The sequence below is a fragment of the Accipiter gentilis genome, chromosome 4 (genome assembly GCF_929443795.1).
Source record: "Accipiter gentilis chromosome 4, bAccGen1.1, whole genome shotgun sequence".
NCBI lineage: Eukaryota > Metazoa > Chordata > Aves > Accipitriformes > Accipitridae > Astur > Astur gentilis.
In genome coordinates, this window is record NC_064883.1 from 29,749,062 (window position 1) to 29,776,047 (window position 26,986).

Consider the following 26,986-nt stretch of genomic DNA (forward strand, 5'->3'; position numbering starts at 1 on the left):
CCTACCCAGTGGGATGGGGGAGAAAATCAGGAAAAGAAGTAAAACTCGTGGGTTGAGATAAGAACGGTTTAATAGAACAGAAAAGAAGAAACTAATAATGCTAACACTAATAAAATGACAACAGCAATAATAAAAGGATTGGAACGTACAAGTGATGCGCAGGGCAATTGCTCACCACCCGCCGACTGACACCCAGTTAATCCCCGAGCGGCGATTCCCTGCCCCGACTCCCCCCAGTTTATACACTAGATGTGACGTCCCATGGTATGGAATACCCCTTTGGCCAGTTTGGGTCAGGTGCCCTGATGTCAGGTGTCCTGTGCCAACTTCTTGTGCCCCTCCAGCTTTCTCGCTGGCTGGGCGTGAGAAGCTGAAAAATCCTTGACTTTAGACTAAACACTACTTAGCAACAACTGAAAACATCAGTGTTATCAACATTCTTTGCATATTGAACTCAAAACATAGCACTGTACCAGCTAGTAGGAAAACAGTTAACTCTATCCCAGCTGAAACCAGGACAGTTGCTTTCACATATACATTGCTGTTCATAATTGATTCACACAGATCTTAATTGTTCTGCTGCAGTCTCTACACCAGCAAAGAGCTATTTCTACGGAGGTCAGTGCAGAACTATGGGTCTCTATTAACACAGTAGATTAGTCTCATCAAGCGCTTGTTTTGCTTTAAAATACATCACTTATAATCCGATAATGCACAGGGAGGCCTTCCTTGCACTTGTCGAGGAGTGCTGCTATCCTACAGATCCCAGCAATAAGTGCAATTTAATGCACAAATGTAGAAAACATGTTTTAAATTAGCTTTCTATAATGGTATTAAATACAATTTATCATTGGCTGTATTTGTCATTTAACTCTGCAGCATTAGTTTAGCTGTGTCTTGTCGGCAGTGATTTCAGCAGAGAAGCCCAGATGAGAGCAGGAGGGATTGCTCCTTTTGGTGGTATCACATGCCGACATCAGGTTATGCCAGTTGTGAATCTACTGTCAGGCAGCATGTATTCTGCTACAGCCTGAGCTCATCTAACAGAGAACCTGTGTGTTCTCTCCCTTCCCTCAAGGCAGCATGAGCCATTGTACAGCTGCATGGAAAACTGCTTCATGGGGTGGATCCATGTTAACGTTCATCACCTTTTAGGTTTTTTTGTTGGTTTTGGGTGAGGTTTCTGCCAAATCAGCTAACTGAGCCACACAACTGTGATCATGAGAGTGTCAGTGGAAAACAAGAGATGTGCATGAAGGCAGGGGGAGGCAGCACTGTGTAATCAGTGTAAGTTGGTGTGGGGTGGCACTTTCAGTGAGGAAAGGAAGAACAGTGAGTAACAGCGGTCAGGTGAAATAAAGAAAATGCTAATAAAACCCCAAAATAATCGGAGAGCGCATGGGAAAAATAGCATAAGGCATAGAAAAAGGATGAATATTGAAGAGCAGGTTGTGCCATATGTAGATTCCTGTGGCTTTATTAAGATGTGAACTGAGTAACAGTATTTAAGTTACCAATACACATTTTAATTTGTGAAGTTTGGTTTTTTTTCTACCTGTGGTATACTCGTAACTCCCTGCAAGGTATTTTAAGTACTTCAGGAAGGCATCCTGAGTGGTGATAAATGACACATATTCGTGCAAATTTGTTGCACGTGCAGTGGCTGTGCTGATGGTGATCCTGCCGCTGATACCCTGTGGGGTGGGCAGCTATAATGCACTGTGCTTGCAGTGGCAGGTCCCCAGGCACGTCTTGGTCTGGGCACGCTGTCACTGCCCTGTTTCCAACGCCCCCCCCACCCCCTCGCCGGCTGGAAGTCTCCGTCCGAGCGGGCATCCCGGTATTTGGGGGTGCAGAGGAATCCCTCGGGCTCAAAGCACCTGCTTCTGCAGAGGTGTCAGAGCGAAGGCACGGCCCGAGCACGCCCTGTGGACACCCCGCTGGCCCTCCGCGGCCGGCTCAGCTGACAGACTGCAGGCCCCGCCGCCAGCCTTCGTCACCCGCCGCCCTTTGTCAGGAACCGGCCCTTCCCGGCACTCGTGAGAGGAGCCCGGCTCCGGCCGCTCCCCGGGGATGATGACCGCCGGGCAGGGACAGGCCTGCCGCGGGGCCCTCCCTGCCTCTCGCCCTGGGCATCCTGGAGGCCTGGCTGCGCCACACTCCTCCTCCTCCTCCTCCTCTTCCTCTTCCCGCCAGCCCCGCTGCTTTCTGTGCCGGCGGCCCCCGCCGCCCTGCCCGCCTCTGCCCCGGCCCAGCCGCCGGCTCCGCCTGCAGACGGGCCTGCCCGCAAGGATGGTTTGCCCCTCACCCTCCTCCTCCTCCTCCTCCTCCTCCTCCTGTAACTGATGGTTTGATCCCGCACGCAGCGTAGTCGGGAAACGCGGGAAAACAGGAGTTCCTACGCGACCTGGTTGCGAGGCTGCGGCTGCGCGGGAGTGGGGGAAAGGGAGAGGCGACCCGGAAGCTCTACCATCGCCAGCCGCTTCCGGGACAGCTTGGGGCCTGGTCACTGCTGGCTGTAGGGGGCGGCCATTTTCCCGAATTGTGGAGGCGTGGGGCCCTCCTGGTGGCGGCGGCGGCGGCGGCGGCGGCTACCACCACAGCGACTGAGCGGCGGAGGCTGACAGGCGGGCACGGCTTCTACGTCTGGGCTGGGAAGCGGAAGAGGCGCCTGTGGTCGCCGCCGCCGCCGCCCCCGCCCCCGTGGTGAAGGATGTTTTCCTTCTCAACCGTGCAGCCTCAGGTGAGGGGGCTCGCGGAGCGCACCGGCGGCGGCCCCGGCGGCGGCCCCGGCCCCGGCCCGTTGCGGTGCGCAGTTCGCCGGCTTGGGGCCCCCTTTCCACCGGGCTGCCGTCGGGGGCTCGTTTCGTGTCCGGGTAGAGGCAGCGGGGCTGGGCGGAGGCGCGGGGTTGCGGGCCTCGGGTGGAGGAGCTGAGATCCCGGCTGCCACGTTTTTGGGGCTTCGGAGAGCGTCGACCGGGCGTGAGCGAAGGAGGTGTGGGGGCACCCATCGAGTGTGGCAGTGGGGAGAGGAGCAGGTGGGGGCTGCAGCGGCGGCGGAGTCTTACCTAGGAAGAAAGTACGTGAATGGAGGAGAAAGGAAAGTCCAGTAAAAGCTTGTAAAATCTGAAATGAAGAAATAACCTGGAGATGGCGCGTTTTAGTATCTGTTTTTATAGTAGAAGCAAAGGCGGGGGGGGGCGCGGTGTTATTACAGCTAAAGTTAAATCGTGCTGTTAGTTGTCACTGGTTGTTGTGAAAACCGCAGATAAATTACTTGGAAATTAGAAGAGTTGGGGGGGGGGGGGGGGCAAGTCCCTCAATTATTTATTACATAGAACAAACTGTCTGGATGCAGTTGGCAAGGCACCTTTTATCAGATAGGGCTAGTGGTTTTTATGGACTTTGATCTGAACCAGTGGCTTTATTTTTATGTTTTGTGTTAGGGGGATTAGTACGTGATAGTCTTATTACACAGTGGGATTTGATTGTTCTTTCCAGATGTGGAGAATGTGTTAATTGCTTTTGTTAGTGTAGTGAAATGACAGAACTCGAGATGATATTTTAAGGACTGTGTCATTCCACCTTTTCATAATGGGAAATGCAGGAGGAAAGCTTGATTAGTGGTTGGGATGCTGGCTTTGACTTCTGGAGGCTTTATAGTTTTACCACAAACTCCCAGAGTTTAATTATAATTTTGGACAATTAATTCTGAGGCCGTTTTCATGTCTTGCGGCATTGTCTCTCGATCTTCTGTGTATTTAACACAGACATGGAAGTTCTTGTGGAAGGACATTTATAGGCAGAGGCTTAATCAGGTAGTGCAGTCAGGTATCGTTCCAGCAGCCAGAGTTGCACTCCAGCTCTCTTCCCTGGTGATGTGTAATGAGATGGAGGAATTACTTGTACCATATATTCACAATAGACATAGTCATGTGCTAGAGGAGGAGCCCTGATACGTGGTGTACCTGGGCTTCTGTACTGATTCATGAGGTGGTGTCACTGAACTGAGTGAGTGCTGCTGAACTGCAGGATTGACTGTGAATGTTAGTTTGATACTTAGGTATGTTGCTAAAGTGGGATCCCAAGGAAGAAAACATAAAGGAGACTTTTGGAAATAATTTACATAATGCAGGAAAAATACAGATGTTTCGGGTTATAAAAGTATTACTTTATAGATGAAAATAATTGTTGTTTGGAAAATAATACAGGTGTCAGTAGTACTTAAGAATGATGATCTCTGAATTAGTAAGGTGTTGATAAAGCCTCATGATTCAATGCTAGTCAAAAGCAGCCACTGAGCTTTCTGTTCAAGTTGGTTCAAGGGGAACCAGCTTGATGAGATCTGTTGCTTGGATATCTGTTCAGGGATAATCTAGAATTTACTATGTTATAATATTTCATCTTAAAGTCTGAAATTAAGGCCTACCACTAAATACAGTACCTCATTTACCGTTCTTTTTCTGTTGTTTAAAGAACATTACTTCTCTTCTGTGGCTGTGTTGTGAAGTCTTATCAGAATGGTGATCTTCGTTTTGTCTTGGCAGACACCAAGACAGACTCAGGATTTTTTTCAGTGAACACTTCTTCCAAAGAAGAGAAAGTTCCTGAATGAGAGTAACTAGAAACAGGTTTTAAACATTTCAAGAGATGGTGTCAACTTGCTGACTTTTCAGTGTAGAAGTTGTTTGCTATTGGCTTTCCTCTCTTTTTCTCCCCCTGTTGATTGTGTTTCCTTTTTTGTGTCTTTTATTGCAATGTGGGGAAAAAACACCTATTTGGAATGTAAGTTAATGAACTGTGATGGGGGCTTGGTGACTACAATGGAAAAACATTGTTTCACAGTTTTATATTTTATTTGCATGAAATGATTAAGTTTGTAATATTTGTCAGAAGACAGCAACATTCGTTATTGTTCTGTCATCTGGTTGCAACAGCACATATCTAACACAGCAAACAAGTGATACATTAAAAAAAAAGAAAAAAATGGAAAAAAATACTGTGAGGGAAGTATTAAGTGTAGTAGCAATCGTGTTTCTGTGCTGTTTCGGATGAGAACACTCTATAAGAAATTGTCTATTTCTTTATTTTTTGTAAGTAAACATTGTCTTAAGTACAAACTGAGGGCAGTCTTTGCATCTGCTGAGTGTTGGTGATCTGTACCTACTTCTGTATTTGCAAATCTAGAGATTATTTTCTTTAAACCATGCTTATGTTTGAAAATCAGGAAATATAGTCTTTTTTTTTTCCCCAAGCTTTGTGAACTTCTAATCTGTCATGCATACTTAAACTGTCTTTTTTCTTCAGATCAGCTTTAAATCTTTCTTTAGATCAATCTTTAAATGAGGTATCAGCTAACACTGTGGTGTTGAAGCTAAGTTCATGCAGTTTATTATGAAGTCCTCAGTTAAAAGGCAGTGTACAAGATACGCAATTATAAGTAAGGGTTTGGAATGGAGAAATGTTTAAATAGTTTAAACAAGCTTAAATCGTTATCTGATTAATAATTTTTTTCCCCCCAGGCTACTGTTCCTCTGAGTCACCTTATCAACGCCTTTCATTCACCAAAAAGCTCCACTACTACTGCCAGCACAGCATCCATACAGCCTGTCCAGAGGGACACCTCCCCAGAGCATGATCCTCAGAAGAGTGAGGTACTAAAAACCTTTGGGAAAAGTGGTGGTTTGCTTTTAACTGAATTAAATCTGAGTAATATCAATTTAAGTGAATTTATTATTTGACTTGTCTTATAAAATAATGTAAAATGACTAAATGAAACAGAATGTTAACACATAGAATGTAACTTTTTGACAGAACTTCAGTTAGTCGGTGCTTTAGTGGTAAGGATTCTATGAAAATACAGTATTTCATTAATAAAAAAGCTAGTACTTGTCTCGTTAGCAGTTTGCAGATGAGGAGTGGATTTTTTTTCGCTTTCAACTTAATGCTTCTTGCTCTAAATTAACAATTAACTTCTCTGTTAATAAACCACTTACTGTCTTCACTCTCTGAGTTTTAGCAAAGTTTGTTTCATTATTTTTTTGTGAGAAAACTGACTGTAACTTAAAATACGTTGAGGGGTTTTTAGAGATTAAATAGCATACTTGCATGTTTTCTTATTTTCCTATTAAAATATCTTTCATTATCATTAGGTATTTTTTGTTCTTCACATTGAAAATCAAAATACAGGAAGTACAAAGTAGTATCAGATCTTGCCGCTTCTCTTTCAACTCATTTTTACAACAAGTTTTCTAACTTCAGAAGATGTTTGGGACAAAAAATGTGGAGTCTTTTGCTAACTGCAGAACTTTGGAAATTAGCATGGATTGTACTAATCATCCCTGTGTTGTGATTCCATTGGTTTTGGTTTTGTGGGTTGGGTTTTTTTTTGATACTGTATTTGCTTCTGGTGATAACTTGATTTCAGTGGGAGACGTGGATTATTTAATGAAACTAAAAGTGTGTTTCATTTATTCAGTTCTGCATTTGTCTTTCTACTCAGCAAGAGAATCTGGTCTCCTTTAAATACAGAGGGTTTTTCATATTTAATGTTTCCTCTATAATTCATCATACACCTGTTTGCTTCCTCCTAGCATGACAAAAGTATAAAAATAACAATTAAAGAAGTCTCTCTAAAGTGCTTTTAAAGAAAGTTCTTAAAGCAAGTTGATTAGACTGTAATAAACCTAAGCTTAAATAAAGGTTAAGCTCAAATTTTAAATCAGGAAATACTGATGTAGTACTTGCAGTTCTAATATTGAATAAAGTTGAACTATTAGAATGGCAAAAATAATTATTTGAGAATGTGAAGCCTCTTTGCTGCGAAGTTTGATCTGTATTTGGAAGTAGTACCCTCTTCTGAAGGGTCACAGAAAATGTTTAAAATTTTTAAATTTAATTTTTTAAAATTATTTTTTAATCTTCTCCCTTCCCTTAGCATTTCAGTAATTTTCCAAGTAATTATTAAACTGAAGTAGGAAGGCTTGATCTCCTCCTTTAAGCCATATGTAGAAGTCAAATTAAGTTTAAAAATATATGAGTACTTATTTTAAGTGGTCCCGAAGCAAATCTACCCTAGCCTTTGAAACAGAATACTTTGTTTGCTTAATAAATCCATTTTAAACTGTCCACTTTGAATACGGTGGTGTTCTGGATGCATCTAGGAATCTGTTCTAAAAATGCTTCTTTTGTTATTTTATTCAAGTATTTTTCATGTATGTCTTTTTATTGGAAATCTAGTTTCACCTTGAAAGTAGATCAACGTAAAGCTTATATAAAAACAGTTTAGGAAAAACAAAAATACAATCCATAATGTTCTAACAATCAAAAATCAGGTATCTTGCAAATACATTTAGAATTGAATATTTACATCTTGGTTAAGAAAATGTTACTGCAGAAGCAGTGTTGAGAGGCTAATAGATATTTTAAAGGGTCCAAACCAATATGTATTTTTAAAATGTACTCTCCCATAGAAAGATATTTTCCTATCTGTAAAATACAAGATTAAAATTACTTTGATCAAGGTTACTTCTTTGGTAATTTTAAGTGTAAGTGCCTTACCTCCTTGGGTTTTTTTTTTTTCATAGTTTCTTTGCTTTGTAGGAAATCCCAGATCCTAGTACTTACCCTTTTCCCCATAGAAACTTTTGCCTTCCATTGTGTGTCTACCCAGCTCATGGTTTTTTAAGATTTTAACTCTGGGTATAGTTTCTAAATATCTAGTCTTTGTGCTGCTGCTAAATCTTTACTATCTGCAAGAAGACTACCCAAATAAGAAAGAGGTTGGGAGGATTTTGCTGTTGGCTAACATGGATGAAATGTAATGGGTGGCTATTGCTGTATGTCTTTTCCCCTCGCACTCTCCATTTGCTCTATCATAAAGAGTAGAAAAAGTTGGAAAACTGCATTTTTTTTCTGTGCCTGCTTCAGTTGGGGAGCACGAAGGTGTTGAAGAGGCTGAATTGGGAAGAAAATATGCTTGTCATAAACGTACTGTGACAATGAAATACCAACGTGTGCAAATGGAAAAGTTATTCTGGATTGACAGTAACAAATATTCATTCTTTAATCATGTCCTTTCATTCATTTTTCTTCATTGACAAATTTTTTATTTCGGTCTGAACTGTGAAATATAGATGCTGTATTGAGCCAAAAAGTTAACTCAGTTACTCTTAATTTTTTTTCCCTAAGGTAATCTTAAGTAAATTTTGAATGTTTATTTCTGTTTTGCAGTCTGTATTTAATTTAAGAGATCTGGGATTGTGTGATTTGAAAGCTAACCAGTTCAAAGAATTGGTGAACAGGTTGCTTCCTGGCTACTGTGCAGAAAACAAAGTCTCTTCACAGTGGCATACATCGTACATCTCTGCTGAGTCCTTCTTTGAAAATAAGCATGGTATGTTTCAGAGTAAAGTGCTTATAAGAATTGATAAGTTAGATTATAAAAGTGAACACAGTTATTCTTTAGTTTAATCTGTTGTGCTGTAGATAACTCAGTTTAAAAAATTCTTTAATAAAAAGAGTATTAATGTACTTTTTATTGTATACAGGTTGTCTCTAGAGTAGTGCTTTGAATCTTGGGAATTTTAGAAAATTCAACCCAGATTTTGGAATTGCTTCTACAAATTCAAATTTGAATTTGGCTGCTATTAAACTTATCTGAACTCAGCTGTACTACAAGTGCATTGTCTCTTGCTATGAATTTTTTCACCAGTTTGTTTCACCAAATAGAAGAAATTAGATTTTGCTAATCTACTAATGTAACACAGTTATGAACATCTCTGGTTTACATTAAGTTATTCCTTTTTTGCTTGAAGCAACCATTACAGGAGGACATCAATTAGAAGGGAATTCAGGGTGGCAAATTGTTAACAGTCCATGTAGAGTATTTCATTGCTGAAGTAAACCAGGAATGGTTCTTTACACTTAAAGATGTTTTGTTGGGTTTAGACAGAAATACAGGAAGCAAGACCAGTGTAGATGTTCAAGAATGTCTTAGGAAAAGAAGCATACAGCTGACATTTGAGATGCTGTCTGTATAGTATTGCAGTTGGGAGAAAGAGCGTAAGAGTAATATGTCAGGGCTGCTATTAGAGAAGTAGTATTAAATTGTATTGTGATGTGAAATATAAAGAAATTAACCCAGAGGCAGTTTCTTGAATGTGAAGAAAGAAGTTGTAAATGCTTCAGAGCTTTGATAGATTAATATGCAATGTCACCAGACTGGTTGTTTCATTCACAGTTGAAAAGGCAAGGTTATAGGTGGAAAACTGCCACAGGCAAGGGAGGTGCTAAATCTTCAAGAACATACTTTTGCTGTAGGTGACACTGCATGCTATGGATGACTGTTACTATTGATACATGTATGTTGTGCATATACTTGTGCATAAAGTGAGGAGAGTATTTTTTTTTAAACTAATGTGTTCATAATTATGTTGTATTAGATTAGCCAATATGCAGTATTATAGAAGACTGTGGAATATACAGCACTATAGAATTAATAGCTAATCTTTTTTCTCCTTCCCATAGTTCCTCAGTATTTCAGCTGTTAGCTTGTAAGCTGTTATTACAATCATATAACTTCAAAAAATTTACTAGGAACTTTAGGCTTCTTTTCTGCTGTCCTAGATATATCTAGCTGATGTAATAACTTTCTCAGATTATGTAAAATAAAGAAACCCTATCCTTTTTGTATTACATTAGCTTCTGAATTACTGTGGAGGAGAGCATATGTAGGTTTGGCCTCCCTCCCCCGCCCCGTCTCTGATCTTTCTTGAATAAGTCTTACCTCTAAATGAGGATGAGTTTTTTGAGCTTTTGTAACTAAACAACAAATAAATGACAGTCCTCTTGTCTTGCAGTCTACAGCATGCTTGAAATAGTATCTGCTAATAACTTTTCACTGTGATGCTTTTATTTATTTATTCTTGTTTCTGTATTGCATGAGGACTGTACAATTAAGTAGACTTAGTATAGGTTAAAATGTTTTCATGTTATACATAGTCTGTTTTAAAATGCCCATGACCAATCTATTCTTTAACGCCTTTCAAACTGAATGATTGGTTGAATGCTGGTCCTTCAGCTTCATGAAAGTCTTTGGATTCCTGTCTAGTCTACATATCTTTATTCAGCTCAGTACAGATGTGCAGAGTTTTCCCTCCCAGATGCAGCTTCAAGTTCAAGGTTCTGGGTACGAATATTTTTTGGAAGTTCTAATTAGAAACAATTCTGGTATATTGCAAAGTGCCTGACATAGGTTAGTGCAAAGAAGTTAACTATCTATGTACTGCTAATGGTTAATTTGTTTAATTACAAGTGCCTGAAGGACTGTAGCAAAATGAAATTAATATTTAAGAAAGAAAAAACAACTTATGTGAGAAGTAATGTTTAGTTGCCATTTAATATAGGGTGTATTTACACTTTGCTGTATCTTTTTACAGGTTTCGTGGATATTTTCAGTGCTTTGCGCTCATCTTGTTTATACAGACAGCATCCTAATCCCCTCCGAAATTTCTGTTCAGATGTTCGGTGTTGGCCAGGTATAAAACAATAAACTACAGTGGTTTTAGTCTCTAGTATCTTTTTATTCTGGGAAAGTATTCTTACTTTTGTCTTAGAGGTGTCACTCAGGAAATACCAGTAAACTTCCAGGAGGAACTTTATGTTGATATTAACACTTTAAATCATGAAGGCTTTTTTGCATTTAAGTAGTGTGTTTCCAGAATTGTTAGTAAACATGGTGTATTTATAGAATCTTGTTCAAAGATGTGGATTGTATACTTAAAAGATGATAGATGAACTGACTACTTTTGAATCAATAAATGTGTTGAATCTAGTATTCATCCAGATGAACTTTCTAAGGTATTTGGTGACTGGTTTAAACTACTCCTGGATGTATGATGGGTAACAACAGGGCTGCATTAGCAAGAACATCATCAGGAGCTCAGGGAGTTCAAGTGTTTTCCTCTGTTCAGTTCTTCTGATCCTACATCTGGATACTGTGTCTGGTTTTGTGTCCCATGCTGATAAAATGGAGGTAGCCTAGTGATGGGCCAGAAGGAAGGGTGCAGATTTTTGAGCATGTATGGGGGAAGCTGAAGGACCTGAGGTTTTAAAGTTAGCAGAAGAGAAGGCAAGGAGTGATCTAATTGCTATTGGAGCCATATGAGTTACCCCTCTCTTGTACACCTCAAAGAAGAGGCAACAATTACAAGTAAAAGCAAAGGGAATTTCTGTTGAAGAATTTTCACAGTGAGAATGGCTAAGTTCTGAAACAGATTGTCTGAAGAGGTGTGTTACCTCAATCCTTGGATATTTTCAAAACTGAGCTGGACGAGGTCCAGAGTTACCTGATCCGATGTTGATTTAACTAGATCATCTCCAGAAGTTCCTTTTGTCTGGTGCTATTCTGTAACAGAAGGCTTAGTTAAAGCTATATAGTTGATGGGTATTGGTGATTATTTTAAAACATAGTAGTGAAAGAAGATAAATATTATTGGCTTGTGTGAATTATGTGATAAAATCTCCATTGCAAGATTTCCAATGTGATAGAAGATGACATATAGTGCTATGAGCTCACTGTGTTTAAATGGTTTCATTTGTCAGTTTCTAAGTTAACAGCACACCTAAGCCATTCCAGATCTCTTCTGGGCACCTTCTCAGCTGAGCTTTTAGGCAAAACTTAGAGCAGGAACCTCAATTCCCATCCTTCTGGATTAGCTTCTGAATGTTTCATGTTTGTCACCCTGCCTGGATTTAATTCAGCTGTCACTTCTGTTCCCTGAGCTGAGATGGTCATAGGGTTGGCCAGTTATCTATAATGCACAGCATGAACTCCTGATTATTTTAACAGAAAAGTTTATGGCAAGAATATATTATGAAACAGTAAGTAGTTTGCTTGCAAGTTCAGATCACAAACATGGTTCATGATCACATGATCCATTCACAGTACTAAAATTTATTGGTTTATTTATCCAGTTTATTACTAGTAGATCCAGAATTGACTTTCATACAGTTTTCTGGTTTTTACTTTGTTGTGGTTTAACTCCAGCCAGCAACTAAGCACTACGCAGCTGCTCACTCACCCCCCCCCCCAGTAGGATGGGGGAGAAAATCAGGAAAAGAAGTAAAACTCGTGGGTTGAGATAAGAACAGTTTAATAGAACAGAAAAGAAGAAACAATAATGATAACACTAATAAAATGACAACAGCAATAATAAAAGGATTGGAATGTACAAATGATGCGCAGGGCAATTGCTCACCACCTGCCAATCAACACCCAGTTAATCCCTGAGCAGCGATTCCCTGCCCCTACTCGCCCCAGTTTCTATACTAGATGTGATGTCACATGGTATGGAATACCCATTTGGCCAGTTTGGGTCAGGTGCCCTGGCTGTGTCCTGTGCCAACTTCTTGTGCCCTGCCCCAGCTTTCTCACTGGCTGGGCATGAGAAGCAGAAAAATCCTTGACTTCAGACTAAACACTACTTAGCAACAACTGAAAACATCAGTGTTATCAACATTCTTCACATAGGGAACTCAAAACATAGCACCTACCAGCTAGTAGGAAAACAGTTAACTCTATCCCAGCTGAAACCAGGACAACCTTTTTGGTCAGGCATCTTAAACAGATTGCTGTTCGCAATTCTCTTCAGTTTCTACTGTGGATGTGTTGGGAATGTTGTATTCGGTTCAGGCACAGTAGTTGTTTTCATAAAATAGTTTCGAAAATTGGTTAGACTTTTTTTTTTTTGTAGTGGTAGTAATGGATTGTTTTTAACTTTTTAAATTTTTATTACTACTTTAAGTTTACATACAATCACGGAACTTTAAGACTTTGAGATCAAGAGCAAGACGTCTGCAGTCAACATCTGAACAATTCACAGAAACAAAAAATTCACTTTCTTCACTTTTGAAGGTAAATACAGGTAACATTATGAAGTTGCTTTGGGCTTATTCAGACTATCTCTTTCTCTTGAATGAATCTTCACAATTTACCAAGGGTGTTTTGTTTCACTAGTGTGAAAAAAAATTCTTAATTCTAAAACTTGACCTAATGATAACATACTGTTTTTCGTACTAATACACAGATTTGCTTCTTATATCTCAATATAAAGATCATTTGAATTTTTTAGGAGGGTAGTTTCAGAGTAAAATGGCTCTAAACTCTAGAAATAAAACTTCATGTTCTGTTTGTGTGGCTTTGTTAAAAACAGCTTGGAGTCAAATGAAGTATTTGTTTAAACAGAAATACAGCTAGTTTAACATAGAAGAATGTGTTTTTTCAAGCAGTTCAGCATGTGATTGATGTTTTAAGAATAGATTGACTTGTGGCTAGTATATTTTTAAGATACAAAAAATTTAAAGTTGGTATTTTTATGGCTTACAAACTCACTTACATACTTTTAATTCAGCAGCTAACAATCCAGGCTTGGTGTAGCAAAGCACTTAACAAAACCAAGTTAACCTAGGTACTGTTTGCTTCTAATTGGTTGTACAGAAGTCAGGCTAATGAAATCATTTGATATTATTGTGTGTATAAATTAGCTTTGAACTCTCCCCTTCTAAGCATATGTGGTTTATTTCATCTGTGGACTAGGTATACAGTGGATGAAGATAAACCAGAGCTAGCTCCATGCAGTGCTACTCTTAAATTTGGCAGGGCATATGAGATGCATTTGATCAAGCTCTATCAAAACTATACTTAAAAGATATTTTGCATTTGGGAATAATTTAAGTTCATTTCATGATGCAAAATGCTTAAGCTAATACCTCCCACTGAATCCGGTGTACAAAGCTAGCTGTGTACAATCTACCTTAGGCTGTGTTTTCTGTTTGGAACTGGGATCCAGGAGGGCTCTGAACCTGACCTGTTCGGCAAAAATCAGGGTGCCCCTGCTGGAGCTGTTGTGATTCCACACTCGAGCTACTGCCCCATGCCTCCCCCCCCTGCCTCCCCTCACCTCCCCATGCTGGCCAGGTAGTAAGTTAACTATGTATCAAAACTTAGTGTATACTGACACTGCCGTGGAAAATATTTTAGGGCTTTATCCTGAGAAGGCGAAGAATTGATGTTGAAAACTTAGATACGCTAATGAAAACAAAAAACATCCCAGAGGCACACCAGGATGCTTTTAAAACTGGTTTTGCAGAAGGCTTTTTGAAAGCACAAGTATTCCTGCAAAAAACACTTGGTAAGTTGTTTTAGTTCACATATCTTGTCTTTGCTTTCAGAAAGTAGTTTATTTCAGCCCATACTAAAACTTGTTTTGTTTTCTTTTACAGATTCCTTAAGAAGATCACGTTTGCTTTCTTTCTTTCTTTTCGTTCTTTGTTTTTATCTTGCTATATATTCATCATTTTTACCCGGCAAAGGTTCCTTTTCTGATGCTGGTTAGTTAACTTTTTTCCCCACACTGTTTCACTTGTGTTGTTTCTTCGAGCAGATTTAGCACAAATTAAATTGTTATCACCTGGGTCTCAAGAATGTTAGGGTATGTGCAGAAACACTGAGGGAGAACTTCTGGCTTTGTGTATGTGCTTTTGGATGCAGGGTTTTCTGTACTACAAATGACTGAAAAGCTCTTGCATCACTGAATTAATTGCAGATATTTTAAAGATGTATTTTTTAAAAATATTATTCTTGCTGGACACTTGTAAATAGAAACATGCCCTTTTAAAAGGGCAGGTGTAAAGTTAGTGGCTTAATGGTATGCATTCAAGTGGAAAGTTCAGTCTTGGAATGAAATGACTTCATGTGTAAATTTGTTGTTTATCATCTGCTGTTTGCTATTAGTACGCTTTCGAACATCAAGTATCTTTGATGCAGCAGTTGATCCAATCCAGTTGAAAAATGTTACCTTCGAACATGTAAAAGGGGTAAGTTAAAAATTAAAGTGTGTGTGGGTTCTTGCTTAATTAATCATTGTGAGCCTGAAGAATGTCTTACTCTGTTCAAGAAATTTCATTGTATGAACTGAAGCCTTATATATATTGACTGCTCCAAGATAAAGGAGAGTTTTAACCACAATTGTTCTGTTTTATATCTTTGTGGCATTCAATGCGTTATAAAAGGTGCACTCTTGACTTGTTGAATCGCATTTTTAAAGGCCAGAATAGCAAAAGGCAGGCCATAAGTATCCATGTTAATTTATTTTTTTGTGGCAGTTGACCAATACAAGAAGATGGTAATGCCATTTAATCATTTCTGTCTTAGTACCATGTCTTTCGAATATCTGATATTAGGACAGGAGATACAGAGATTCCCAGAAAGAAGTGGGCATGTCACTGCTGATGAGAGCTTTATTTTTTCAACTGTTCTTTGGCTGTCAGTGGCAAAATGAGGACCTCCCCCTCTCCTTCTCCTTAGACAAATAGATACAATTAATCTCTTTTTAACTAATTAGACTAGTATCTTAATGTAGAATTTTTGATTCTGTATTTATCTTGTCGGTCAGATCTGGTCTTTAACTGTTTGGTTATTCCTTCAGTACTATAAACTGATATAAACTAGTGTTTACTGATTCCTGTGAACAGTTCTAGGATATAGGTTGAATTGAACTAATGGACACTCAGTATCCACACAAATTCTGTACACTTTTTTTATCTTTTCTTTCTGTTGTATATTTTTGGTCAATACACAATTAAAGACTTAGTCTCTAACACAAAACTCACCTACAAAAAAAGATGCAGTATTTTATAAATGCTTAGTTATATTTTGTGGCATGTTTTTAATGTGTAGGTTGAAGAAGCTAAACAGGAATTGCAAGAAGTTGTGGAATTCTTGAAAAACCCGCATAAATTTACTGTACTAGGAGGTAAACTTCCAAAAGGTAAGAATCATTGCTCAGCAGAAGTGAAAATCATATGTAGCCATGGCTATCTTTGTAGCTTTGTTCTATACTGAATGACTAATTTACAGCCTAGCTTCTGAATACTTTTTCCTTCAGTTAGGGAATCAAAAAAAGTATATAACCAAAATGGGCCTAAATACTACTGTTGTATTTAGTTTGTAACTGGGAAAAATAGTGAAATAATGTAAGGCATAGGTAGTGGATTTCCTTGTTTGTTTAAAATATTTGAGGAACAAATGAGTCTTCAAGGAGAGTTGTGAAAGCTTGTGTACTAAAGGATACTCTTAAATGAGGTACTTAAGAGTTGGGGTGACGGTAGTGAAGTTGCATGCTTCCTGTCTTACCTTCAGTTCCCCATATGTAAAAATTGGTCATTACTGCCTATCCCCACAGAGTATTTGAGGTATCTGAGATATTCAGATAGAAGAAGCAAAGGTGCCTGGATACATCTTACATTTTGTAGAAATTCAATAATAGCATTAGGGGTAATAAGCTATGACAGTGCAAAGCAGTGGACTGTAGATTCCAGGCAGAAAGCCTTTCAAAAATCAAACCTCTGTTTATAATTGTTAGCAGCCTTATTTAGAGGGTTAAGAAGCAATATTTCTTTGAAGTCCCAAGAAACCTTTTAGAGATGATGTACTGTACTACAAAAACTCTTTTGCTTTGTCACCGAATGTAACATAGTACTAAAAAATTACTTACTGATAAAATTATGTATAATTGGTGTTAATGCCTTTTTGAGTAGTACTTTATGTAGCTCAGAGGTTTTCAGGTCTGTCTTCCCCTTCCCCCCACTGCTCCTTTAACTATCTCTATAAGGATATCTTTTTTATAAAGTTAATAGCTTCCTATCACCAATTCTTTTAATTCTGTTATACCTTTTCTCATCTGAGAAAGATGTGTAAGTTTAATCTTGAGAACTTACCCCAGATAATGCAAAAATGTCCAAAAAAACCCCCTATATTATGCAAATGAATATGTTGGGGTTAGACAAAACTTACTGTACCTTCTTTAGTTATTAAACTAATATATAGTAGCTCTTTATCTTGAAAGGCAGGGGGGTTTATGTAACTGAACTCTTAAAAGGCCTTTATTTCTTCCTTGTGGCTTTCAGCACCTTTAGTGGTTCCTAACTGCTTTATAGACAGTTCAGAAACAAATGTTTTCATTTAAAAGGATGATTAAGCTTAATCATAGTAGCAGGTCAAATGAATCTGAAATACGTAAACCTGGTAAGTCTCTTTCCTGTTAGTGCTCTACACTGTTTAAAGAAAATTACTTGGAATAATTTAATTTAAAAAAAAAAAGTTCCACTTTTCAGAAATGGCTAGGAAAATGTCAGTTTGAGGAAGACACTGTTAGGGATTCAGCTGCTGAACTCAACAGTGATTTCGCCGAATACTTTAGGCTTCTGTAGAAACAGATAGTCTTGCAAGTCTTTGTTGTTTAAATACGTATTACACTGTATCTAGATCTGTTATAGGAAGCTTCTTCAGATTGCAAGTAAGGAGCAGTATCTGAAATGGGATGTTAACAGCTTTTTGACGCAAAGTGTAAATTATTTCTTCTAATGCATGGCAGAAATGGTACCTGTGTAATATGTGGGCTTAGTGTTTTTGTTGTTGTTTGGGTTTTTTGTTTGTCTTTATAGGTATTCTGTTAGTTGGACCACCTGGCACTGGTAAAACTCTTCTTGCACGGGCTGTAGCGGGTGAAGCTGATGTTCCATTTTATTATGCATCTGGATCAGAGTTTGATGAGATGTTTGTTGGTGTAGGAGCTAGTCGCATCCGAAGCCTATTCAGTAAGTTAGATACTTAGGGTTTTGAAGTCTTTTCATGTGTGAGATTAAGTATTCAGTGTTGTTTACAAGGTTTGATTAGGTACAGTTCTGGTTACTGGAAAGTAGTAGTGTATGAGGCTAATAAATAAAACTTTTAACTGTGTAGGTAAATCTCAGAATTCTGTGAGCATCAATTGACTGTAGAATCTTGCTAGTTATCAGATGAAATTATAGCAAAAGTTATAACTGATGTTTACAACATTTCCAGCGAGAAGTAGTTTAATTAGAAATGTCATGTTCTATAAACTAAATGGAGTATTTTAAATTGTAATTTACTTAGTCATATGTAAATTATTGTAAATTTGAAATTGTAAATTTAGGATAAAAAATAGCGTTAACTTTCTCAATTATTTCCCTCATATTTCCATAATTTTTTAAAAGCTGAATTAGAGCTTTACAGCATCACAGTGTAGCACTAAGATGAGATTTCCTTTCTCACACCCATCAACAGGCCCAGGGCATTATAATGAAACTTTTAAAATTAGTGTTTAGATTGATAACTTTCACAGAAGAGGCTTTCTATTTTAAGTATGCAAATAAGTATTATCAGGAGAGGAGGGAATTCCACTTCTCTCTTAAATGGAAGATTGATAGTGTCAGGCATATACAATGTAGAAAGTAGTTTGCATTTGTAGGAGAAATGTGACTTGCTTTAAGTGGAAGGGATACAAAATGTAACACATGTTGTACCTTAAAATGTGCTTTTCTTTCTGTTGACTATGGAAGTTTAGATGACTGACTTGTACATTAATATCAATGTTACAGGTATGTCTAGCTGGGTGAGATGAATTGCATCCTGGTATGCATGTACCTGTTGACGGTCTTAAAGTTTATTATTGCGTTTTTATTTTCTGTTTTCAATACCTGTAAACTTGAGGGTGAGGTCTTCACTGTTAAATAACAAGCAGGTTCTATTAAAATAAGTTAGCATTTAAACCTGTCACATTTCATGTTATTTTTATTTAATAAGTGAATGTTGTCTGCCCAAGCCTATAAAATAAACTGTTGTAGGGAGTTGTTACAAAATACAACAAATTTCTTAATCTATTTTGTTAGTAATTTCTTGTAGCATGATAAGTGGAGATGAAGAAACTTGCTTCTCTTCATGCCACAAGAAGAAACTTTCTTCTCTTTGCTTCATTTCAAATATATATTTTGGGGTTTTTAGGCTAAAATCAAGACAGTTCTGGTGATGTCTCATAGAACACTTTATAATCCAAGAGTAATAGAAATAGTAGAATCTGAAATTATGTGATACACTGTCTGTTCCTTTGTGTGGTTGAAGTGCCTTGCTATTTTTGTTTTGTCAGGGGAAGCAAAAGCAAATGCACCATGCGTTATATTTATTGATGAGTTGGACTCTGTTGGTGGCAAGAGAATTGAATCTCCAATGCATCCCTATTCAAGACAGACCATTAATCAACTTCTTGCTGAAATGGATGGGTAAATATATGGATTCTGAGGGCACAGAAAGTGCTTGACTGACTGGTATTTTGAATATTTGGGTGAATTTTTCTTCCTTTACAACTTTGATGTTTTTCGTTATTTTTTGCAATGCTTTTAAGGGCGCAAATTTCAGATGCTTTTATGACCACTTATTAGTACTGCCAACAGTAGCATTAATGGCCTTACTGTAAAGAATGTAGAAGCTTCTGAGTTGTAGTAGTACAATAGCTGCAATTATTTTAAATAATTTCTCAATTTTTTTAGACTGGGTATGTATCTAAAGGAGAAGTTCAACTGTGAAATCAGGGCATGTTTTTAATCAGTTGCTGGGTTAAATGTGGTCGTTCTTGGATAATGTTATGGTTTGATAGCTTGTTTTTGACTAGCCAGTTGAGGTAGTCTGAAATAAAAAATGGAAGTAGTTATTGACAAAAAAAGGTGTAAATTCTGTCTCCTCCCTGCCCCCCCCCCCAAAAAAAAAAACCAATTTCACCCTTTTTTTTCCCCATCTAGCTTTAAACCTAATGAAGGTGTTGTTATTATTGGTGCAACAAACTTCCCTGAAGCATTAGATAAGTGAGTATATTGTATTGATCATTTTTACAGAGCATGTATTAAAAACCAAAGAAACAACAAAATACCCCACCCTGCAACAACAACGAAGTTGCTTGTGATAATCTTCAAGTATTACAGCATTATAGCTGGGGTTTTTCCCCCTCTCAAAAAGAATATGTATTGACCAATTATGGCATTTAAAAGGTTGTTGAGTGAAATACGGACAAATAATTAACATGCTTCTAAGCAGCTAAAATTTCTAGAAGTTTTTCTGCTTAAATTGACCAGTTGCATTCCTTGTTCACAATGCAAATTTTCAAATGCAAAAACAACCTTTAAAAAGGGTTGGTAATAAACATCTTTCATCTGTCTTTTTACAAACAGATAAGAAAATGTATTCTTTGCATTTGTACACCAGACGTAGTCTATGTAGATGTCTTTAGAAATATCAGATGGATTTTTGTTCCTTGTATATGTTAGTAACAGTTTACTGCAGCATTTTAAGTTGATATATTAAATTGTCTTTTCCCTTAGTGCTTTAATACGTCCTGGTCGCTTTGATATGCAAGTTACTGTTCCCAAGCCTGATGTAAGAGGTCGTACAGAAATTCTGAAGTGGTACCTTAATAAAATAAAGTATGACCCATGTAAGTAAATACTTTACTGTAATACCTCTTAATGTAACAGTTTTTATCCTGGATCAGCCCACTCATGTATTAGTCCTTTATGCCATCAGCAATTGTGGCTTTACCGTGTGTCTCAGTAAAGAACACAAAAAATCATCTAGTATGTAGTGTTATGAGTTTTCTGAGGCAGTGTTTCTTTCTAGTCCCCAACAGTTTATAGTGTCTTAAGAATTAGGCTTCACTTCTTATAAAGCTGAAAAGTTTTTGTTTGATGCATTATTTCTAGTAGAACATGATTCTTGGTTGTAATTCAGTCATTTCTTGATGTTTCTTCATGTTACAAGCTTTTTCAGGAGCAACATGGACCCTAATGACAAGTTTGGTTTTCCCCACAGCTGTTGATCCAGAAATAATTGCACGAGGCACAGTAGGATTTTCTGGAGCAGAGCTTGAGAATCTTGTAAATCAAGCTGCCTTAAAGGCAGCTGTTGATGGAAAAGATATGGTAACCATGAAAGAACTAGAATTCTCTAAGGACAAAATTCTAATGGGTATGATTTTATACAAAAGACATACATATATGTTGCAGTACACAGGGGTTTTCTTGTGTGATTAAGACTTTTATAGAGAAAGAGAGAAGGTTTTATGCTGTTGGGTTTTGGTTGATTGGTTTTTTGGGTGGGTTTTGTTTGTTTGTTTTGTTTTTTTAAAACAAATAAGTCTCCTGTTAGTTAATTCTGAATAGAACCTTTGGAGACTGGAGAGTATTATGTAAAATCTAATATGGAATACATTCTTTAAGACATGATACTTTTTATCAAAAACGCTGCATGTTGTACTTAAGCCTAGAGGAAGACAGGCTTGATATCTTACCCTTCCCTTACTTATTCCTAAAGGAAAGGACAGAATAAACAACCAGAAACTTGGAACTTCTGTTTAACTTGGCATGTGATAACACAAAACCTAAACACCTGAGACATATACACTAAAAATCTGGTCTGTTCATATAGGAGAGAAGAAATGGAATTTTCTCAGATACTCAGACTGCATTTTAAATCTATTCCATTGAAAGCAACCTGTCTGTAGCGTATATTGAGGTCCATTTTAGGCATTAAAATCCTATGTGTAAACATTTTGCACTTAATGAATGTGTGTTAATTTTGTTTGCATGCTGATACTCAGCAACTTTATGCTCTGTTCGAGTGTACGTAATGTGTGGATTGTGGTGGTCAGCTGTACAAAAAGTTTATTTAATGTTCCTCTGTTTAAGGACCTGAACGTAGAAGTGTAGAAATTGATGAGAAAAACAAAACCATCACTGCTTACCATGAATCTGGACATGCTATCATTGCATATTATACTAAGGATGCAATGCCGATCAACAAGGCTACAATCATGACACGAGGAACAACACTTGGACATGTGAGTATTTCTAGAACTTTATGTTGGGTTAGTGTTGTTGAGGACTTTGCCAACAATGCTATTTGTTGTAATTATGTTAATGCATATTGTAGTATGTGAAATATTCATGAGCAATCTCTTGGAAGACTCGCTGGTCATCTTTTCTCTGTGATAGAAAGCTTTCCTCCTTCAATTTTAAATAAAATAGCATATGCTAATGTAATAGCTCACATATACAAGGAAAGAAATATAAGTATGTTTGATTCTGCTGCAGTTAAAATAGCACCCAACAGTGAAAATTTGAAGAATGTCTAAAGGACTGGAAAATGGAAGCATTTCTCAACTGTACTTTTAACACAAACATCCTTTATCAAGATGTTCTTTGTCGAATGTGACTTTTTCTAAAACTAATCAGTTACCTACCTTGTTTCTAGCATAGATATCCCAAAGTTTTTCTATTCTGCCTTTAGCTGCCAAGCATTTGAACAGAAAAATATTTCTACTATGTCTGTTTCTGTTGAGCTTTATCCAAATTAATGTGTTCAGTTAAAGAAAATCATTGGCCTGAATCCTCTGGGCAAGTTGACTTGTGCTTAGTACAAGTGTAGGGAATAAGGGTAAATGGATAGACTAGATTGTTCTGTTTCTTCTGGTGGTAGGTTTAAGTTGCTTAATTTTGTGGTGCTCATGGCCCTTAGGAGGCTATTTCACCTGGTAGACTAAGTATCTCCAAGCAAATCTGATGAGTGTGTAGACCAGGAGGTGGCCCAGAGCATTTACATTGTTGCATAAAAACCTTGATATCTGCTTTGGATATAAACAAGAATATTATTTAGATTATTTCAGTATTTCTTCTGTTTATTGTTACCTGACCACAGTTCTGTATCTTACAGGTATCTTTGCTCCCAGAAAATGACAGATGGAGTGAAACTAGATCCCAGTTGCTTGCACAGATGGATGTCTGTATGGGAGGAAGAGTAGCAGAAGAACTCATATTTGGAAGTGATCACATCACAACAGGTTAGCTGATTGGTAGTTAGAAGAATTTTTGATCAAAGCTTGTGGACTGGCATGTTTAACTTGGTTTCAATAACATAATTTAAATCTGTTTGCTATCTAGGTGCTTCCAGTGATTTTGACAACGCTACTAAAATTGCAAAACTGATGGTGACTAGGTTTGGAATGAGTGAAAAGGTAGTATCATCAATCTTTAAATATTTATATGGTACAAAGAAATGTTCTGTTCTGTAACTAAATGCCTATTTGGCTGTCAGTGATCACAGAGACTAAGTAGTTCTGACAAAAAAGAAAGTAAGCCTTATGACTGGCCCTACAATAGAGAACTCAACTAGAAAACACATATATTTGACAGTTTAAAAACTAACTTGCAAGATCTTCACCTCAAAATTACCTTGGAAGTTACTAATGTCTGCAGAAAATGTTTATAATAAAACCAAGGATTTTGGAATTTAGGATAATCTTGGGTTTTAAGAGGGGGGTGGATGACAACGTTGAGTTTTCTAGATTTCTGAAGGAACTTCTTTAGTCATCTTTATTACCCACCAAGTGTTCGTAGTCTAGGGATCAGGATCTATACTGTGACCTGTTGAAATAGGACTTTGCAGTGACTACATAGTTGATGAATATGCTTCTTGTTTTGCTTCTGTTGCAAGCACTTTGGCAAGCATTTGATTAATGATTTTATTTGTTGGCACACAGAAGTAATAGGTGATGAATTTCTTAGTGTTTTATGTGTACTGCAACAATGACAAGATATTTTTTTGTTGTTGTTGTTTAGCTTGGTGTTATGACCTATACCGATACAGGGAAAGTTAGCCCTGAAACTCAGTCTGCAATTGAACAGGAAGTAAGAACATTACTACGGGTAAGATTCTCTCCCCCTTTACTCTGATACATTTATTTTGAGATGAGTTGAGCATCAGCATACTTGATAATTCAGTTTGCTAATGTACAGTGGTGAAAATACACAGGTGGATGGAAGTATTCCCAAGTATTTAACGTAGCTGCAACTTTGAATCTTGGCATATCAAAACTTTTTGGTGATTGTCATGCACAAGTAGTGAGAAACACATTGGTAGTGTTGGGTGTTTTAATGTATTCTTTAACACTTCCTCTTACATTTTGCCAGGATTTGTATTTTGCCTATTCAATTCATAGTAAAAAAAGTATGGCTATAAATTGTTTTAGAACAGATGTGAATGTTTTGTGTTACTCCAGTATTTTGTAACTTGCAGCTAAATAATTTTGTACAGAATCACAGGAATGGCCATACCAGATCAGAGAGTTGCCTTTTTGAGTATCCTTTTCCTCACAGTGATCAGCATCTGATGCTTAGGGAAATTTGTAATACTCGATAATCACAGAACTTCCAGATCACTGTTCTGGTAATCTGAATTAGTTTGGTACAGGCAGGAGAATTATTTATATCATAACACTTAAACAATTAACACTTTTTTAACTGACTTGGTCATGTAAGAACTGTCTATGTAGAACTAAAAGTTGAAGCTGGTAATGCTGGCAATGTGCACCTACTTGCGGCAGCTGGTAAATTCTTGGGTAGCTTTCAGCTTTCTAAAAGTACATAATACTTTGAGAGTTTTTTAAGCTTTTAAAAAGCTTACGTGAGGAACATTCCTTGAATGCTGTAACACTGCTTATAATGTAAAATAAAATATATTTAATTTAATGAGCAAATTTCTAAATCTAGTAAGTCTTTTCTAAGTCATATGTAAAAATACTAAGATTTGTCTCAGGATTTTATTTTATTTCTAGTCCTACTTCTGCAAAATGCAAAGGTGGCATAAAGGGTAGTTTTTGTTTGGATTTTTTGTTGTGTTTTTTTTGTTTGTTTGTTTGTTTTTGGGCTTTTTGTTGTTTGGTTTTGGTTTTATTAATTATGCCAGCTAGATTTTAAATCTTCATGAGGAAGGAGCTGTGCTAGCTATTAAATGTAAGGCACAACTTTAAATGTTTTTTTTTCAAGCTGTATTTACCTGGAAACAATTTTTAAAGTGGAATATCGCTGGGTTTTTTGTTCTAAAGTCTTAAAATCTCCTTCCACCTTTTTTTAATACTAGGACTCATATGAGCGAGCAAAGAACATCCTGAAGACTCATGCAAAAGAACACAAGAATTTAGCAGAAGCTTTATTGAAATATGAGACTTTGGATGCCAAAGAAATACAAATTGTTCTAGAGGGAAAAAAACTAGAAGTAAGATGATAACTTCTGGGATACAGTAACTGGTAATTTGAAGAATGTTCATCTAGCAATGCAGTAGTCTTATGCAGCATAGCCTTTTTTTCCCTTCCTGATGTGTGTATGGCATTAGTGACACTTTAATATTCTGTCTCTTGTGAGCTTCTGTTACTCATCTATTTGTTGTGTCTCCTCAGAGTAAGACACACAAAATAAAGCAAGTTCCTCATCCTCTGCTCCCTATACTCTTCCCACAAGAAGTTATTCAGAAGGATAAATCTCAGGGTTGAAGTCAGCATTTTGGTTCGGTCAAATGTGTTGAAGCTGAGAAGAAAAACATACAGATATACTGGTGTGTTTTGGCATAGCTTCCTGGGTCATGCTGCTACATGTGCGTTTGAAGTGATAACCCCACAATATGTGCTATGGAATGTTTTATGGATAGTGACAGATAGATTTGCAAAACCATAGTATGTAGTCTAATGCTCATGGTCTCTTTGAGGCTAGAGATCACTTTTAAAGAAGACTTCTTTAGAAATGTAACAAAACATCTCTAAGAATGAAGCAGCTACGCAGTGCATCTCTATTAAAGTGAGTTGTGGGAGCTCCATGTTAGACAAAAACATTAGCAATTGTGTTTTCAGTGCTCTTGGGGTTAAAATACACACATGTATGGCTGGGAGAGAAATTTTAAGGCAAAAATAACAGGCTAAACATGTATAAGCCTCTTTGGACCACGTTTTGGGCAGAACTGTGGCAGGGATAAGAGAAATACCTGTAACCTCTGATGTGCTGCTGACAAGATTCTTAGAATTGTTATTACTGCAGTAGATGGATAACAGTGCTTTGACAGTGCTTTTACACTGCTGGAGATTCTACAGAACTAGTTTCTACTAATACTATGTATGGGCGTTTGATAATCCAACAAATAATCTCTTCAAAGAGGGCAATATTGCTCGCTAAAGAGTAGTTCAGAAAATGTTTGAAGCATGTGTTGCTTCAAATAACATTCCCAGTTCTGTTCTACAGTAGAAGTAGGGAAATAAAAGCTTTTCTTTCAACCCTTACAGAAACCTCTGGAAATTCTAAGATAATAAGAAGTTTTTGAAAAAAAGAAAAGCAGTTTCCAGTCAAGTGGAAGTAATTGCTAGCTATTATATGCCAGTATTCTTTTGATCTCATGGAACTGGTTTTTAGGAATAACACATCTTGATCATAATCTTTCTGCACAATTAATTGTAGACTCTTGGGACTATAAACTTCTGTTGCAGAGAGGGCCTTTATTAGCATATTAATGTTGAAAGTTACCATACTTGGACATTAAAATAGTTGGGCTGGTGCCAATAAATGTGAATGGAAATTGGTAGCTACACTTAAAACTAGAAGTACATGGTATTTTAGAATTTTCTGAGTGTAATGCTTGATTATAACCTAGTTTTTTAGTAAGAGCACATGCATTTTTTTTCTTTCAAAATCAGGGTAATTTTCTGTTTGCCTATTTTCGTCAGCTTACTATAGTGACATCCCAGTGCAGTGTGGGAGAACTGCCAAATGTTATAAAACAGTATACCAAATGTCTAGGCTGACTAGTTATAGTTGTACATGCATTCTAGGAATATGCCAACAGAAACATAAATATACTGCATATTTGGCATCTGTTTTTGGAGTAATAAAGGTTAATTTTAATTATGCATATTGGTTTTCTTTTTATTCACTGTAAATTGCTATAAAATGTAATAACAAGTTCCCTACTATGTAAATTGAGGTGTATAAAACATTTAAACTTGTAAATAAATTTAAGAATGATGGCAAAATTGCACTCTGTAATTAGATTCTTAGGGAATGTTCTCCCTAGAAATTTAGACCTTTTTTTCAATCACTGCTTCAGTAGTTGGACTTGAATGGGAACTTTCCCACTAAATAATGTGAACCTGCATTTAGAAACAAAAGCAAAAAAACTTTTCACTTTTGAAGTCACTAAAATCTATATTGAGTGATGTTGTTTGGGGGGTAAGTCTTTGAGGTGTAACTTATTTTTCTCAT

At 37.4% G+C, this 26,986-nt stretch overlaps 1 protein-coding gene across 1 annotated transcript; it reads left to right on the top strand.

Annotated features, from left to right (window-relative positions):
* Positions 1-2,525: 2,525 nt before the first annotated feature.
* Positions 2,526-26,636, top strand: YME1L1 (YME1 like 1 ATPase). Its single transcript, XM_049798342.1, has 19 exons — positions 2,526-2,743; positions 5,523-5,654; positions 8,233-8,395; positions 10,440-10,538; positions 12,807-12,916; positions 14,042-14,192; positions 14,284-14,391; positions 14,795-14,877; positions 15,740-15,830; positions 17,506-17,658; positions 19,008-19,140; positions 19,657-19,719; positions 20,233-20,345; positions 20,720-20,875; positions 21,595-21,746; positions 22,619-22,745; positions 22,846-22,919; positions 23,524-23,610; positions 24,824-26,636. The coding sequence occupies exons 1-19, from the start codon at positions 2,714-2,716 to the stop codon at positions 24,965-24,967; spliced, it is 2,169 nt and encodes a 722-aa protein (XP_049654299.1). The 5' UTR covers positions 2,526-2,713; the 3' UTR covers positions 24,968-26,636.
* The last annotated feature ends 350 nt before the right edge of the window (positions 26,637-26,986 follow it).